This window comes from Zeugodacus cucurbitae, chromosome 5 (assembly GCF_028554725.1).
Source record: "Zeugodacus cucurbitae isolate PBARC_wt_2022May chromosome 5, idZeuCucr1.2, whole genome shotgun sequence".
Taxonomy (NCBI): domain Eukaryota; kingdom Metazoa; phylum Arthropoda; class Insecta; order Diptera; family Tephritidae; genus Zeugodacus; species Zeugodacus cucurbitae.
This window is the reverse complement of record NC_071670.1, coordinates 34,924-48,441: the sequence shown is the minus strand read 5'-3', so window position 1 is coordinate 48,441 and position 13,518 is coordinate 34,924. Positions and strand designations below refer to the sequence as shown.

General features: G+C 28.2%; 1 protein-coding gene across 50 annotated transcripts in view; it reads left to right on the top strand.

The window, feature by feature from the left end:
- LOC105212736 (sodium channel protein para) overlaps positions 1 to 13,518 on the top strand; it is a 134,106-nt gene that overhangs the window by 110,444 nt on the left and 10,144 nt on the right. For 27 of the 50 annotated variants that reach the window (XM_054232478.1, XM_054232467.1, XM_054232477.1 and 24 more), the window contains 8 exons: positions 1,268 to 1,479; positions 1,564 to 2,046; positions 2,221 to 2,394; positions 6,223 to 6,345; positions 7,820 to 7,942; positions 8,774 to 8,968; positions 9,323 to 9,568; positions 10,931 to 11,201. In XM_054232478.1, coding sequence (XP_054088453.1) covers positions 1,268 to 1,479; positions 1,564 to 2,046; positions 2,221 to 2,394; positions 6,223 to 6,345; positions 7,820 to 7,942; positions 8,774 to 8,968; positions 9,323 to 9,568; positions 10,931 to 11,201 — 1,827 coding nt within the window. Of the gene's footprint in view, positions 1 to 1,267; positions 1,480 to 1,563; positions 2,047 to 2,220; positions 2,395 to 2,910; positions 3,034 to 6,222; positions 6,346 to 7,819; positions 7,943 to 8,773; positions 8,969 to 9,322; positions 9,569 to 10,930; positions 11,202 to 13,518 lie in introns of all 50 variants that reach the window. The other 23 variants (XM_054232476.1, XM_054232475.1, XM_054232472.1 and 20 more) reach the window with 3 other exon arrangements.

The window sequence follows — 13,518 nt, the reverse complement described above, 5'->3', positions numbered from 1 at the left end:
AAAATATAAGCGTACATTATATCACAATAGGCCACATTTTAACACTTCCTCTACTTCTTCTTTTATTGTGATAATATTGGCATACATATTTATCCATAGATTTATTAAAAAAGTCTAAGTTGGATTTTAAGTTAAATGGTTTAAATATGGCATGCTATCACAACAGTTTTAATTTATTATGTTCACATGGAATAGCAATTGAGCATTTTATTCGTAATGCATATTAGGGTGTATGCTTTATTTACAACACAAATTATCCTCGTTTTTATTTACTAGCATAATAATAGTAATTGTAGTTGTATTAGTGTAATCTACGGATGATCCTGGACAAAGAATAAAGTTTTAAGTTAATGAATATTTAGAAATAAATTCTATATGGCTGAAATTAGTTGTAATAATGTTTTAGGTTAGTCTGGATTTACTCGTACTTTATTAAATTATTTATGAAATAGAATGTAAAACAGTGGATTTTACCCTTCTAATAAATGTTTATTATAAGTAACTTTAATAATTAAAAACTCCCTTAATATAGAAATACAAAATCACAAAAGCATACATCATTTTTGTAATTCATTGTAGTAAACGCCCGAAAAAGTAATTTACCTACATATAAATGTTACGTTGTCATAAACACTTAATTTCCCTCTTAAATTAATTTGCTTTTAATATTATACTACAATAAACATTTTAAATATTAATATACATGCATAAATATTCATATATGCAAGTACATTTTACTTTATAGTCATAATTATATTAATCGTTATTTATCGCAAACTAACACATACGTTCCTACATTTGCACAAGCTTAAGCTCATTAACCATAATAAGTTAAGTACTAATATGGTATAGTAATTTAAATGTTATTCAAAATTTATTAAACCTTTCTTTTTTATTCTGGGCATATAATTGCAATTGAAAATCAAACAATTCCGATTTTTCGCAACACATCATATATAAACGGAAAAATAACAAATAAAAAATATATGTAATTGTACTAAAAATAAAATTAAAACACTTGGTAAACTTGCTATCTAAACAACAATTGTGAAAATATGTGTATGCGTAATCCAAAATATGCGGTTTATCTTCACATTTTGATCATCAATTGAATATACCATCCCACTACTGCAATCCGTTATTCGCATCTCACTGTTCATATATCGCCGATCGATCCTTGAACGACATTGCAACATTTTCACACAAATTTTGCATTCAAATTGATTTACTTAAATTAAACGATTGAAAATTATGAATGGATTCGAAGGCAAAGGGGTATGTCGTTGTATATCTACAGAACATGGTGACAACGAGTTGGAGCTTGGTCCAGATGAAATTATAGCTGATGGTATACTCAAGAAAGGGATCAAAGAACAAAACCAGTTAGAAGTAGCAATTGGAGATGGCATGGAATTCACTATACATGGTGATATGAAGAACAACAAGCCGAAGAAATCTAAATATCTGAATAATGCAACGGTAATATACTATAATATATTATATAATATTAAAATACTTTCAGTAAATTTTTAGAAGCTATACAATTTATCTATTTTCTTGCAGATGATTGGCAACTCAATTAACCACCAAGATAATAGACTGGAACATGAGCTAAACCATAGAGGTTTGTCCTTACAGGACGACGACACTGCCAGCATTAACTCATATGGTAGCCATAAAAACAGACCATTCAAAGATGAAAGCCACAAAGGTAGTGCAGAAACAATGGAGGGTGAAGAAAAACGGGATGCCAGCAAAGAAGATCTTGGTCTTGACGAAGAACTTGACGAAGATGGGGAATGTGAAGAAGGACCACTTGACGGAGATATTATAATTCAAGCAAATGAAACAGATATTTTGGATGAGTACCCAGCAGATTGCTGTCCTGACTCATACTACAAAAAGTTTCCAATATTAGCTGGCGACGAGGACTCGCCCTTTTGGCAAGGATGGGGCAATTTGCGACTGAAAACGTTTCAATTAATTGAGAATAAATATTTTGAAACAGCTGTTATAACTATGATTTTAATGAGTAGCTTAGCTTTGGTAAGTTAACGTCAAGCATATATATTATATATTTTAATTATTAACTAATTTAAATTCATTATTCTATATATTTATATATTTATTTATTTATATTAGTGAATTTTTTTTATTGGTACCATTTTATAATGTATATATTTCTTTCTCAAATTTATTCAATTACTTTATTTCATGCAGGCCCTAGAGGATGTTCACCTTCCGCAGAGACCTATATTGCAGGACATACTTTATTATATGGACAGAATTTTTACGGTTATATTTTTCTTAGAAATGTTAATCAAATGGTTAGCTCTTGGCTTCAAGGTTTACTTCACAAACGCGTGGTGTTGGCTTGATTTCGTCATCGTAATGGTGAGTACATCCGTTATCCAATACTATGTTTTCAAAAGATTTTGATTATTTGGACTCAAATATATAACACATACAAATAATTACAAGAGAAACTAGTACTTGTGTAACAAATATACCTATGCTTACTCATAATACAGAAAAACTGTTACTGAAAACTTTTTTTACCCATGACTAACAGATATTCCCATACCTAAGACGCGAACAGAAAGCTAACAGAATAATTACAAACAAGTATAAAAATAATTTAATTAATTTAAAGTTTTTTATGTTAGTTGTGCTTTTACAACAGTTTATTTTTAATCTATATTTATGTTACTTAAAGTTGTTTAGCATTACAATTTAGTTAAACCCCTTAAAATCCCAATATATCTTCGTTTAACAAATTTGTATATAAATACTAAAATTAGGGAATACCGTTTTTGATTTTTATTTAACAATATGTTAAGAATAAATTAAATGTGCTTCTTCCTCCACTTTCACCTGTCTGATGCATTGTTTAAATGCCTGGTAAATTAGCTTTCCCTCATCAATTTGGCCGCGGTTTGGTCCGGAGCCGACGATGTCCCGGCATTCCGTTCTATGCGAACTTTACGTGCACTTCGGCCGCTACGTGCGGTATCCCGGTGGGAGGGTATGAAAGTAAGTAGTTGCTGAATATGCATTCCAAAAAGTGCTTTCGTACTACGCCTAATTGAGTGTTGTGATGCAACAGTTTCTTCTACGTGTTCGACTCTAACTTAAACTAACTTACATGCTATTCTTCAAAACTTAAGTATTTGTGTTGTTGTGTAATAACCAGAGATTAGTAAACCTACGAATGTTACCATATTTTACGTATAAGTTTAATATGTTTAACAAATATGCGCAATTGAATGATCCACGTAAAATTTTACTAAATGGAAACTAAATCCGACACAAATTTATTATATTTTGTGGACGTTATTTCCAATTCGAGGTACAAGAAGATCTTGTCAGCTGTCAAGGCTGGAGAAAGGAAAATAGAATTTGTACAATTGCAAATCATACGTAAATTAAAGATAATGTGCAAGTATACACATATCATATGTACATACGCAAATAGATCTTTTGTACACTAGCGAATACATTAGCTACATATAAAATGCATACTACATAAGTACGAATATTAATGAATACACATGCATTAAGTAATGTGTACATTTGAGTATGTTCTTCTTGCCCAGATATATAAAACATCTTTGATATGAAGAAAACGTTCATAATTATTACTTACATATATGTATGCTGTTATATGTATTTCTAAATCACGAACATGAAATCGTTTTTTTACCTTTGGCCATAATTTGAACGAAGTTGTGTTTTGTACATAAAAAAGAACATATTGCAACTATATTCTGATACGATTTTCATAAAATATTGTATTCTCATACAATACCTTTAAGTAAATTTCTTTTGCAAAAAATGGTCTAGATTAACTTTATACTAACTGTATTGTACCTGTAAATGCTCTGTGTCACTATCACTTTGTATAGTATATGGGCTTTTGTTGTGTATGTTTGTGTTAAGTATTCGGCCAGTGTCGAAATTCTTATTTTCCTGTTTTCAATCACATTACGTGCTCAAGTCATTATTTAATTTAATTTTCAGTTATAATGTTAGTTAACTCGTCTACTTCACACATAAACTTTTATTTTTTGATGTTGTTATATAACTTTGAGTGTGAGACATGAAAATCAAAATGTAAAAGACGTTCATATAATATTTATAATATTAATGTAATTAGAAAATAAATGATTGTAATTTTTTTGTACAGACATATATTAAATGCCAGCTATCTAATCTGCTTAAATTATACATATGAATTAGCTTAGAACAAAGAAGTAAATCTTTTTAGCGCGTTCTAGAAAAAATTTTGACAGTGAAAGTGTATGTCATTTTGACGCGATCCCCTATTAAATCATACTGATTGGCATATACATACATAGTCGGCTCTGCTTGTCTTTGGCTACCACTTAAAAAACATTTTCGCACTGTTGTCAAATATGAAATAGATATAGAATTAGATAAATTATGAAATATAATAGAATTAGATGAAAATATAGTTTTAGATATGACATAGTTCCCGAGATGCCTTAGTGTCCCTTACTTTTACATATCGCTCATTCCAAGCCCAAAACGACACTCTTTTGAAATATGTTAATATATTATATATAGATGATAGCAACTAGTTGTATGTAATAAAGTAAAATCACTGAGAGACACATTTAAACAAATTGTAAAGCTCATATTGTAACCGCATCGTTTAATATTTCGGCAATAGAAGTGCCTTCCTAAATAAGCAACTAGTTTTTATACCTTGCTTCATTTATCATTGTTTTCTACCAAGTTATTCAATAATCGAAGCAAAAACGTTGTGCAAACTAAACTACTTTTAAGTAAAATCTTTTAATCCACTGTATTATAGTTGAGACGTCATAGAAACTTTCAAACCTTTTATTTAACTGTATCCCTATAAACGAAGTATCTTTGTACTCCATGTATAAAGTAAATAATTTGTACGCACATACAGATAAAATTTAAAATATATGTAAATACTTTCAGAAGCACAAACACTTCTTTGTCTACGCAGTGGTGGCAGTGTTTTACTTAAAAGGATATTTTTACAAAACATGAAATTACTTTACTCTCAGAATCGCTTGGTCTTGGGTTAGAGTTTTTGTGAAGTATTCTACTGACAATTTTCATTGTATAATGTATACTATCAATCACTTCTCCATTGAGTCTGGCAGCAAAGTTAGAGCAATAATTTGTCAGAATTTCGGCAAGCCAACCTAGCCTCTCATACCTCTCCACAATAGACAAATGCAATATAATTTCATTTGTACATATTTGCATAAATGTGCACAGATTTTTTATATTTGTGGTTCCCTCGAAAACTACGTAATATTTTAGTTCTGATGTCTCATAGTCGTACAGGTGTAAATAAAAGTAATAAGTAATAAATACGAAATCTTCAAACCCGCTCCCATGGTAACATTTCTTAATAGTTCGTTATTTGTGTTTGACCATTGTGGAGTTTAACAACAGTTTTGTAAAATGATCGGATACAATAGGATCAATTAAAATATTAGCTTTTTGGTACAGTTAGGCAAATATCATGTGTTCAAAATACACCCATACCATTTGAGAATGAGCTTACAGATTGAGCACAAAGGCATCACGGTAGTCGATGAGTATGCTAACAAAAATGCAGCATTCTTGATTTGACAGGTCAGGGAGTTATATCATGAATAGCTTTTACATGTTATATATTTATTTAAAATATAGATTTCATATTTTTTTATATGACTTGATGTTCGTTCTGCGAATAAGTAATAATATACTAAATAAAAAAGCCATACGTTTAAGACATATACATATGGAATAATTATTTAAATGTAAAAATATTTCTTAGGTATAATAAGTGTTTAATGATGGATTCTAAAGAGTTAAATAATATGGCATCGTTATCGTATTTATATTTTTTTTTTTGCAGTTTACTTCCGTTCCGTATCGTTATGTTTCTTTTTTTTTTTGATTTGGTTTGGTATTGTATTATAAAACAATAACGTTTAAGATTCAGTTGACGGTTGAAATGACAGTTCGAATAATACCAAATTCAAAACACGAAGCTATGAAGAAGAGAAACAATTCTTCAGATTACCAATATATACGAAAATCACAATGTCACAAGCCACAGAATCTATTACGAAAACTAGAAATAATTACCCCTTTAAAACACATACAACTTCCGTTACTTGTATTGAATAGAATATTTGTTTATAATGACTTTCGAAAAACCGGTACTAGGTGTCGCTTATCAACTTCGTTGCTTCACTTGCTGGAGCTGGTGGTATTCAAGCCTTCAAGACTATGCGAACGTTAAGAGCACTGAGACCACTACGTGCCATGTCCCGAATGCAGGGCATGAGGGTACGTACTTTCATAAACATATTCTCTCGTTAATGCAATCGTTATATTCGTTTAACAGCAGTGAAAACCAAAAATGCATCATAATAATGTCAGATTTCATTCAAAAGAAAAAAATGCATCATTAACGTTAGTTGAATTATTAACTATTCTACTAATTGTTTGATTGGTATGATTTTAGTTATTAATTTATAGTAAAGTACTAGATAAGTAGTAATTTGATCGAGAAAAATGTTTGTTGAATATATTTTTCCCTTGGTTTATTAACAAATTTCACACGTCACCTAATTCAAATACAATGTAAAAATTCACATATAAAACAAATATTTAAATAAAATATATTGCTGCACATTCCAAGTCTAATAATTAGAATATTTCTTTTAATTTTCACATACATAAAATCAGTACACCTGTGCCCGTACATTTGCAAAATTAGCATATACATACGTACCATACATACATATTATATATATATATATATATATTAAGGGTATTTTAAGAGTTTAGTGAAAATAAAATGCACAAATTCGATATAAAAGACTATTGATTTAAAATACGAGCAACATAAATACATATAATTTTATAACCCATTATTTTATAAATTGTTATTATTCTTATTGTTGTTAGTTAAATTTTTAATCATAATATCATTTTTTAAGTGAACATTTATATTTCCTGACCGTTTGTTGAGATATAATTAAACTACTTACGTATTCTGCATTAAAATGTTTGCATTTGCTTACGTAACAAGTAATTATTGAAATTTTTATAGATTATTCCTAGAATTAATGGTTTGCAATTTCGTTTTTCGAATATACATATATACTGTATATATATATGTATATGTATATATAATACAGCATAATTATAATTACTAGTTCTAAGAATATAAATATTGCATTACAGTTAATTATATTTTGATTAAAGCTTATTTATTGATTAACTGTCCTTCTTGCATGAGATAAATATGTATATATGTGTATGATTATTGTTTCCTTAAATACAAATTTACTATATAAAATATTTTAATATTTTGAGCATGTAGATATTTTTCCATTACCATGAATGTATTTATTATGTTTCTGCACCTAAGTAAATTCACGATTAACAACAATCATTGACTACATATCTTTAAAGTTAACTCATTCAAAGTCAATACAATTATCATAGATGCTTTCGGATAATTATTCACATAATATTTATTATTTACATATGTGACTTCAATTAAGACATTTTAAATTTATTATCCTATCGTGTTTCTCATAAAAATTTCTAAAACGTAACTTCTATTTGAATTCTATATTGTTAATTCGAAATTTTACGATTGGATACTATCACCAATCTAAATTTTACTCTTGTTGTGCGCTGAAAATTTGTTGACATCTCATTATTTTTATTGCTAATATCACTTTACTCAAATGCGACCATCGACATAAATATAACTGGCTTTGTTGCTGCCATCATTTTGAACGCACAGGTCGTCGTGAATGCATTGGTTCAAGCTATACCGTCCATCTTTAATGTGCTATTGGTGTGTCTAATATTTTGGCTAATTTTTGCCATAATGGGTGTACAGCTTTTTGCTGGAAAATATTTTAAGGTACGTTGAAAATGATTTTAAAAACACAACAGAAAATTATTAACTAAAAATTGACATACGTATTTTTATTAAATCTTCTTGGTGGTAATATATCCACTAAGCTGATTTACAAAGACATACAAAAAATGGCTTTTTTAAATGTTTTATCAAAGCCCTAAGTATGCACTGTAATGAATTGTGCTGAAACTAATCATTTTAATAAAAATTTAAAATTAATGATTCGATACGAAATATTAGTATATAGAGCGTATCTTTACATCTATTTTTCGTAAATGGTTGGATATTTCACTAGCTTGTTACTAATTGTGTTAATGAAGAAAGGAAGGAACCATGACACATGTTTCTTAATGGCGCGTTAATATCTAATAAATTTATTTAGCACTCTATTCGGGAAAGGTTTTTATTGTAATGAAAATGAAGCACATATAGAAAGCAATATACTTAAAATAGTATTAAAATATCTATATTTTCCAAAAACTTTGGCTAGCTTGCTAAAATTTGAAAGTGAAGTCTCTGTAAAATGTTCCATTAGTTGTAGTATTTAAGTATATTCAAACAATAAGTGTTACAACGTTTTATACATTTTAGCGACTATATATGAATCAGTCGGAGTTTTATACGTAAATGTTTTACATTGAGAGAATTACCTAACGGATCCTTAGACATTTTCGCAAATAATTTTTATATATAACTGGGTAAAAAATAAAAATACAAATAGGCGTATATTAAACTGTAATTTTATTCATCCATTTATCTATATTATTATATTCTAAAATATCTACATTAATTATTTCTACTTATTATTATGTTAACTACTGCTCAACTTCACAGTGCGAAGATCAAAATGGTACTAAGCTCAGTCACGAAATTATACCAAATCGCAATGCCTGCGAGAGTGAAAACTACACATGGGTAAATTCAGCTATGAATTTTGATCATGTAGGTAATGCGTATCTGTGCCTTTTCCAAGTGGCCACGTTTAAAGGCTGGATACCAATCATGAACGATGCAATTGATTCACGTGAGGTAATTCAAAATAGTTGCGGTTGAAAAAAATATATGTATATGTGTTAAGACATATCAAAAATTTTTTGTCGCTATATAATACTAACATAAGAATTTTTCTTTTTTCTTTCCCGTTCACAAATACAAAAATAAACGACCTTATAAACACAACAAATTACGTTACACTGTTTCCCGTCATACCTGCACGTCCGAACTAAACCTACAATGCAATTGAAATTAATCAAACACCAATAACAAAAATCATTTCACAACACCGTTAATGAATTTATCAACACAAATAAAAATATATCACCATTATCAAAACTTACCTAAATATACATGGATTAAAAAATTATAATCATTAATGTCCAATAGGTCGGCAAGCAACCAATCCGTGAAACAAATATCTACATGTATTTATATTTCGTATTCTTCATTATATTTGGATCATTTTTCACTCTCAATCTATTCATTGGTGTTATCATTGATAATTTTAATGAGCAAAAGAAAAAAGCAGGTGGATCATTAGAAATGTTCATGACAGAAGATCAGAAAAAGTACTATAATGCTATGAAAAAGATGGGCTCTAAAAAACCATTAAAAGCCATTCCTAGACCGAGGGTAAGGCTTATATCTTTTTATCACAAAACAACAATATAATAATCAATCAATAAATATTAAAATTATAGTATTAATTCTTTACTTAAATCTGTGCCAATTGTTAATACTTTTTTCCAAGTTTCGCGATTTATTACATTATAAGTTTCCTCTTTTTATACGTGTTTAAAGCAATTAGTACGTCCTCATTTGACATACTGATGACGTAATTAAAGCGATATCAATGAGGGCCCAGCTATATATCTAGCAATATTTTAAATCATCAGCATCTATGGCAACGGATGTATGAGCGCGTGCATTATCCGCGTTAAGTGGTCGAATTGTATAGTCAAGCTAAAGTATTCATCAGGAGTTATGCCATTCTTCCACTGTTACTTCATAAAGTTGCTTAAATATGTAAACACTTGGTATAATCAATACACATGCCAATAAGCAAACTAAATTCCATGTTCGGTAGTCTGTCCTTAAACATTTTTATATCTACCGATACATAAATCTACCAAAATTGATTACCTAGAGATTTTCTTTACATATTAAAAACTTATTTTATTTGTATGAATTTGCATGATCTGCAAATTCAAGACAATAAGTTATAAAAAAATGCGAGCATGAGAACAGACAAATATGTATCAACTTATCTGTCATAGTAGGTAGATACAGATGTACAATGCATTCTACTTTGCGACACATACTCGATTGCATGTTTTGTGAAAAATCTCAACACCTATAAATATCGATAGCAATTTATTCAAATGCATTTTAATTACCCTACTTTTAAATATGAGTAAACTTTATCAAATAACTGCTTAACAACTTTTAAAATTAATTGAATACACAGTTTAATAATAATCACTGTTAGTTGTCCTTTTCTCTAGATAATTTTAAATGCAAATATATGCACGTTTTTTATAGATACAGTACAATACAAAATAAAGATTCTTATTAAAGATTGCAAATCTTTTTTTTTAATATTCAATAATTATTTGTGACCTATAACAAAAAAAAAAAAACAAATCGGTTATATTGTATAGTTTATCAAATTAGAATTTGTAAATTTTAACATTTTCCCATAATGCAGTACACAAATGCGTGATAAAAAGAATTACCAATGAAACTTACTAATTTGTTTTATAATATTCGTATCAAATTCTTGAGAAAAAAGTTGCTTTTGGCACAGATCAACAATAATAAATTTATATAATATAAATGATGACTTATTTGTAACGCGGGCATGTTATCGTAACCCTAATAATAATAACAAAAAATAAGCTTTCAATTGCTTATATATACCAAAATAGCAAAATTGAAGTATTCCCAAATAATTTTGAATTCACGATTTTAATATTTCTCTTTCTTCTCTTACAGTGGCGTCCACAAGCAATAGTATTTGAAATAGTTACAGATAAAAAATTCGATATAATAATTATGTTATTTATTGGCCTAAATATGTTTACCATGACACTCGATCGATACGATGCGTCCGAAACATATAATGCTGTCCTAGACTATTTAAATGCGATATTCGTAGTTATTTTCAGTTCCGAATGTCTATTAAAAATATTCGCATTACGGTATCACTATTTTATAGAGCCATGGAATTTATTTGATGTAGTAGTTGTCATTTTATCCATCTTGGGTAAGTAAAAGCCAAAAGTCCTTTTGTCTGGTAATTTTGCAATTATCGTTTAAATATTCATTATATGTGTAAAGTTGTAATTTGTTGTTGTTAAATATTCAAAATTTTAACCGTAAAATTCCATAAATGTAAATTCCAAATTTTTAAATCAAATAAATCGTGCTATGAATTGTTCGCAGTCCGTATATGTGTATACGTACATATATTTATTTGCGTTCGAATTAAAATTTGGCTTTTTATTATTCTTTTCTCATTATTGTAATTAAATTAAGGGGTTAGGTGGGTTTCAAAATTAAAAAAAAAAATCTCTTGTTAAATTGTGCAATATGTTAATAATCCAAAACTATCAAATCAATCCGAGTAAAATTCTAAGAGAAGTTCCGCCTATCAGGCCACGTCAATGCGAATGTAAAACTTTAAACGCATTTAAAAAAGTCTAAAAACTCACGTTTTTAAGTCGGTGGACACGATATCTCAAAAAGTTATGAAGCGATTTTTAAAAATTTTGCACACGTATTTGTAATAACATTGTCTAATTAATGAATAAAGAATTTTTTTTATATCTTTATTATATCTATTTTTTTCGAGTCAATATATGCCAAAAATTTGACCTAAAAAGTGAGTTTTTTGGTTTAAATTCTGTCAAACATTCAAATTTTCTTTTTTCCTTCGTTTATTAACCAGATTTATCCATGTACTGTCGAAATATTTTTGATTTTGGATGAATGAATCAATCATGAGTTAGTATATCCACCACAAGACTTTTTTTTTAATAAAAATTTTACAAAATGAAGTTTAAATATGTATCTTTGAAACGCTGAATTGTTTAAATGAAATATATGATTTTATGTATTAAAAAAATGTAATAATGAAATCCACCTAACCCTTTAATTCAGGTTTTTAAAAATGTTTAATATACTCTTATTATCCAGACGTGCTATTGTACTGAAAGCTATATGTTGTGCTTAAGTATTTCTCATGATTTCCTTTGAAGCTTATTAATATGTTGATATTTTTATGATGCTTTACAAAAAATTATCATCCCCACTTTATTTAAACTGCTTGATATGTTATTTAACCACTAAATTGTTTAAAACTTAATTTTGTGCTTATGTTTTTTAAAGTTCAGTTCATGTGTACATACTGTATAAATATATATTTTTTTTAATTTGTGATATCTGTATATATATTAGTTTTATTAAAAATTAAGGAGTTCACGAGCTGTGCCGTTTGTCATATTTCTATAATATTGGTATTGCATTATTATAGATGCAAAGGTTTTGTTTTATAGATAAAAAATCGAATCTTTGAAAGATAAAATTGCAATATGGAAGAGAAATTACATCTAACTAATTAAATAAGTGCTAGTTTTTTTTTAATATATTGTGAAGAAATAAAATGGAGTAGTTCAAGAAATATCATAATACACTTTACAACTGTGCTATGCAATAGCAAACTATAGAAATGTGGTAAATAGCGCGACTCATGAATTCCATGAATATGTTGCTGTGTAATATTACATTTTGTTTGTTTTGTATATTGGCTTATATTATTATGATCTTAAATTCGTTTTCTTTGCGTATTTCTAATGCCACGAACTTAGTATTAAATGCCCCTCCTTAACCTTCTAAAATACTAAAAGTATATATTCTGTACTGCAAAACATGTTCATTCTTCATTTTTAAATTGTGAGGATTTAAACATTTGTTTGATTGAGGGGTTCAATATTTCTGTTACATATATTTGAAGTGCATTATGTGATGTACAGATCATCTTGGATTTGATTATTAATTATATTTTATTAGAATTGTAAAATTATTGCCCAAATTGCAAAAATAAATATTTCTTAAAGTTCGTGGTTTGGAAAGAAATGATATTTTTATGTTTTGATGGCATACTTGAAAACTTCTTTTATTCATGTTTGAAACATTATACGAAAGCACAAATGATTATTTGCTTCGTTTTTATTTATACACTTTATTAAATAAATGGCTTAAATTGCCGGAATAAAACGGCAACTCATCAAAAATATGATTACAATACATAGCAAAAAATTGAAAATCATAGATTTAATGGAGTTTACTTCTACAGAAGATGGCTTAAAATATGCTTTACTACATTATAAACAAGAAAGCGTCTTTTTCATAAAAACTTTGTATGAAAGCAAATAGTCTATTACCAATGTCTATGGGTATGTTATTTATGGAAAAGATACTTTTTTTCTGCTATGAAATAGCACATATTACTTTATTTAGGACCCAAATTCGTTACAGTTAAAATAGGAATCATATTTTTTTTTTGTTTAGCCTTGAGTAAA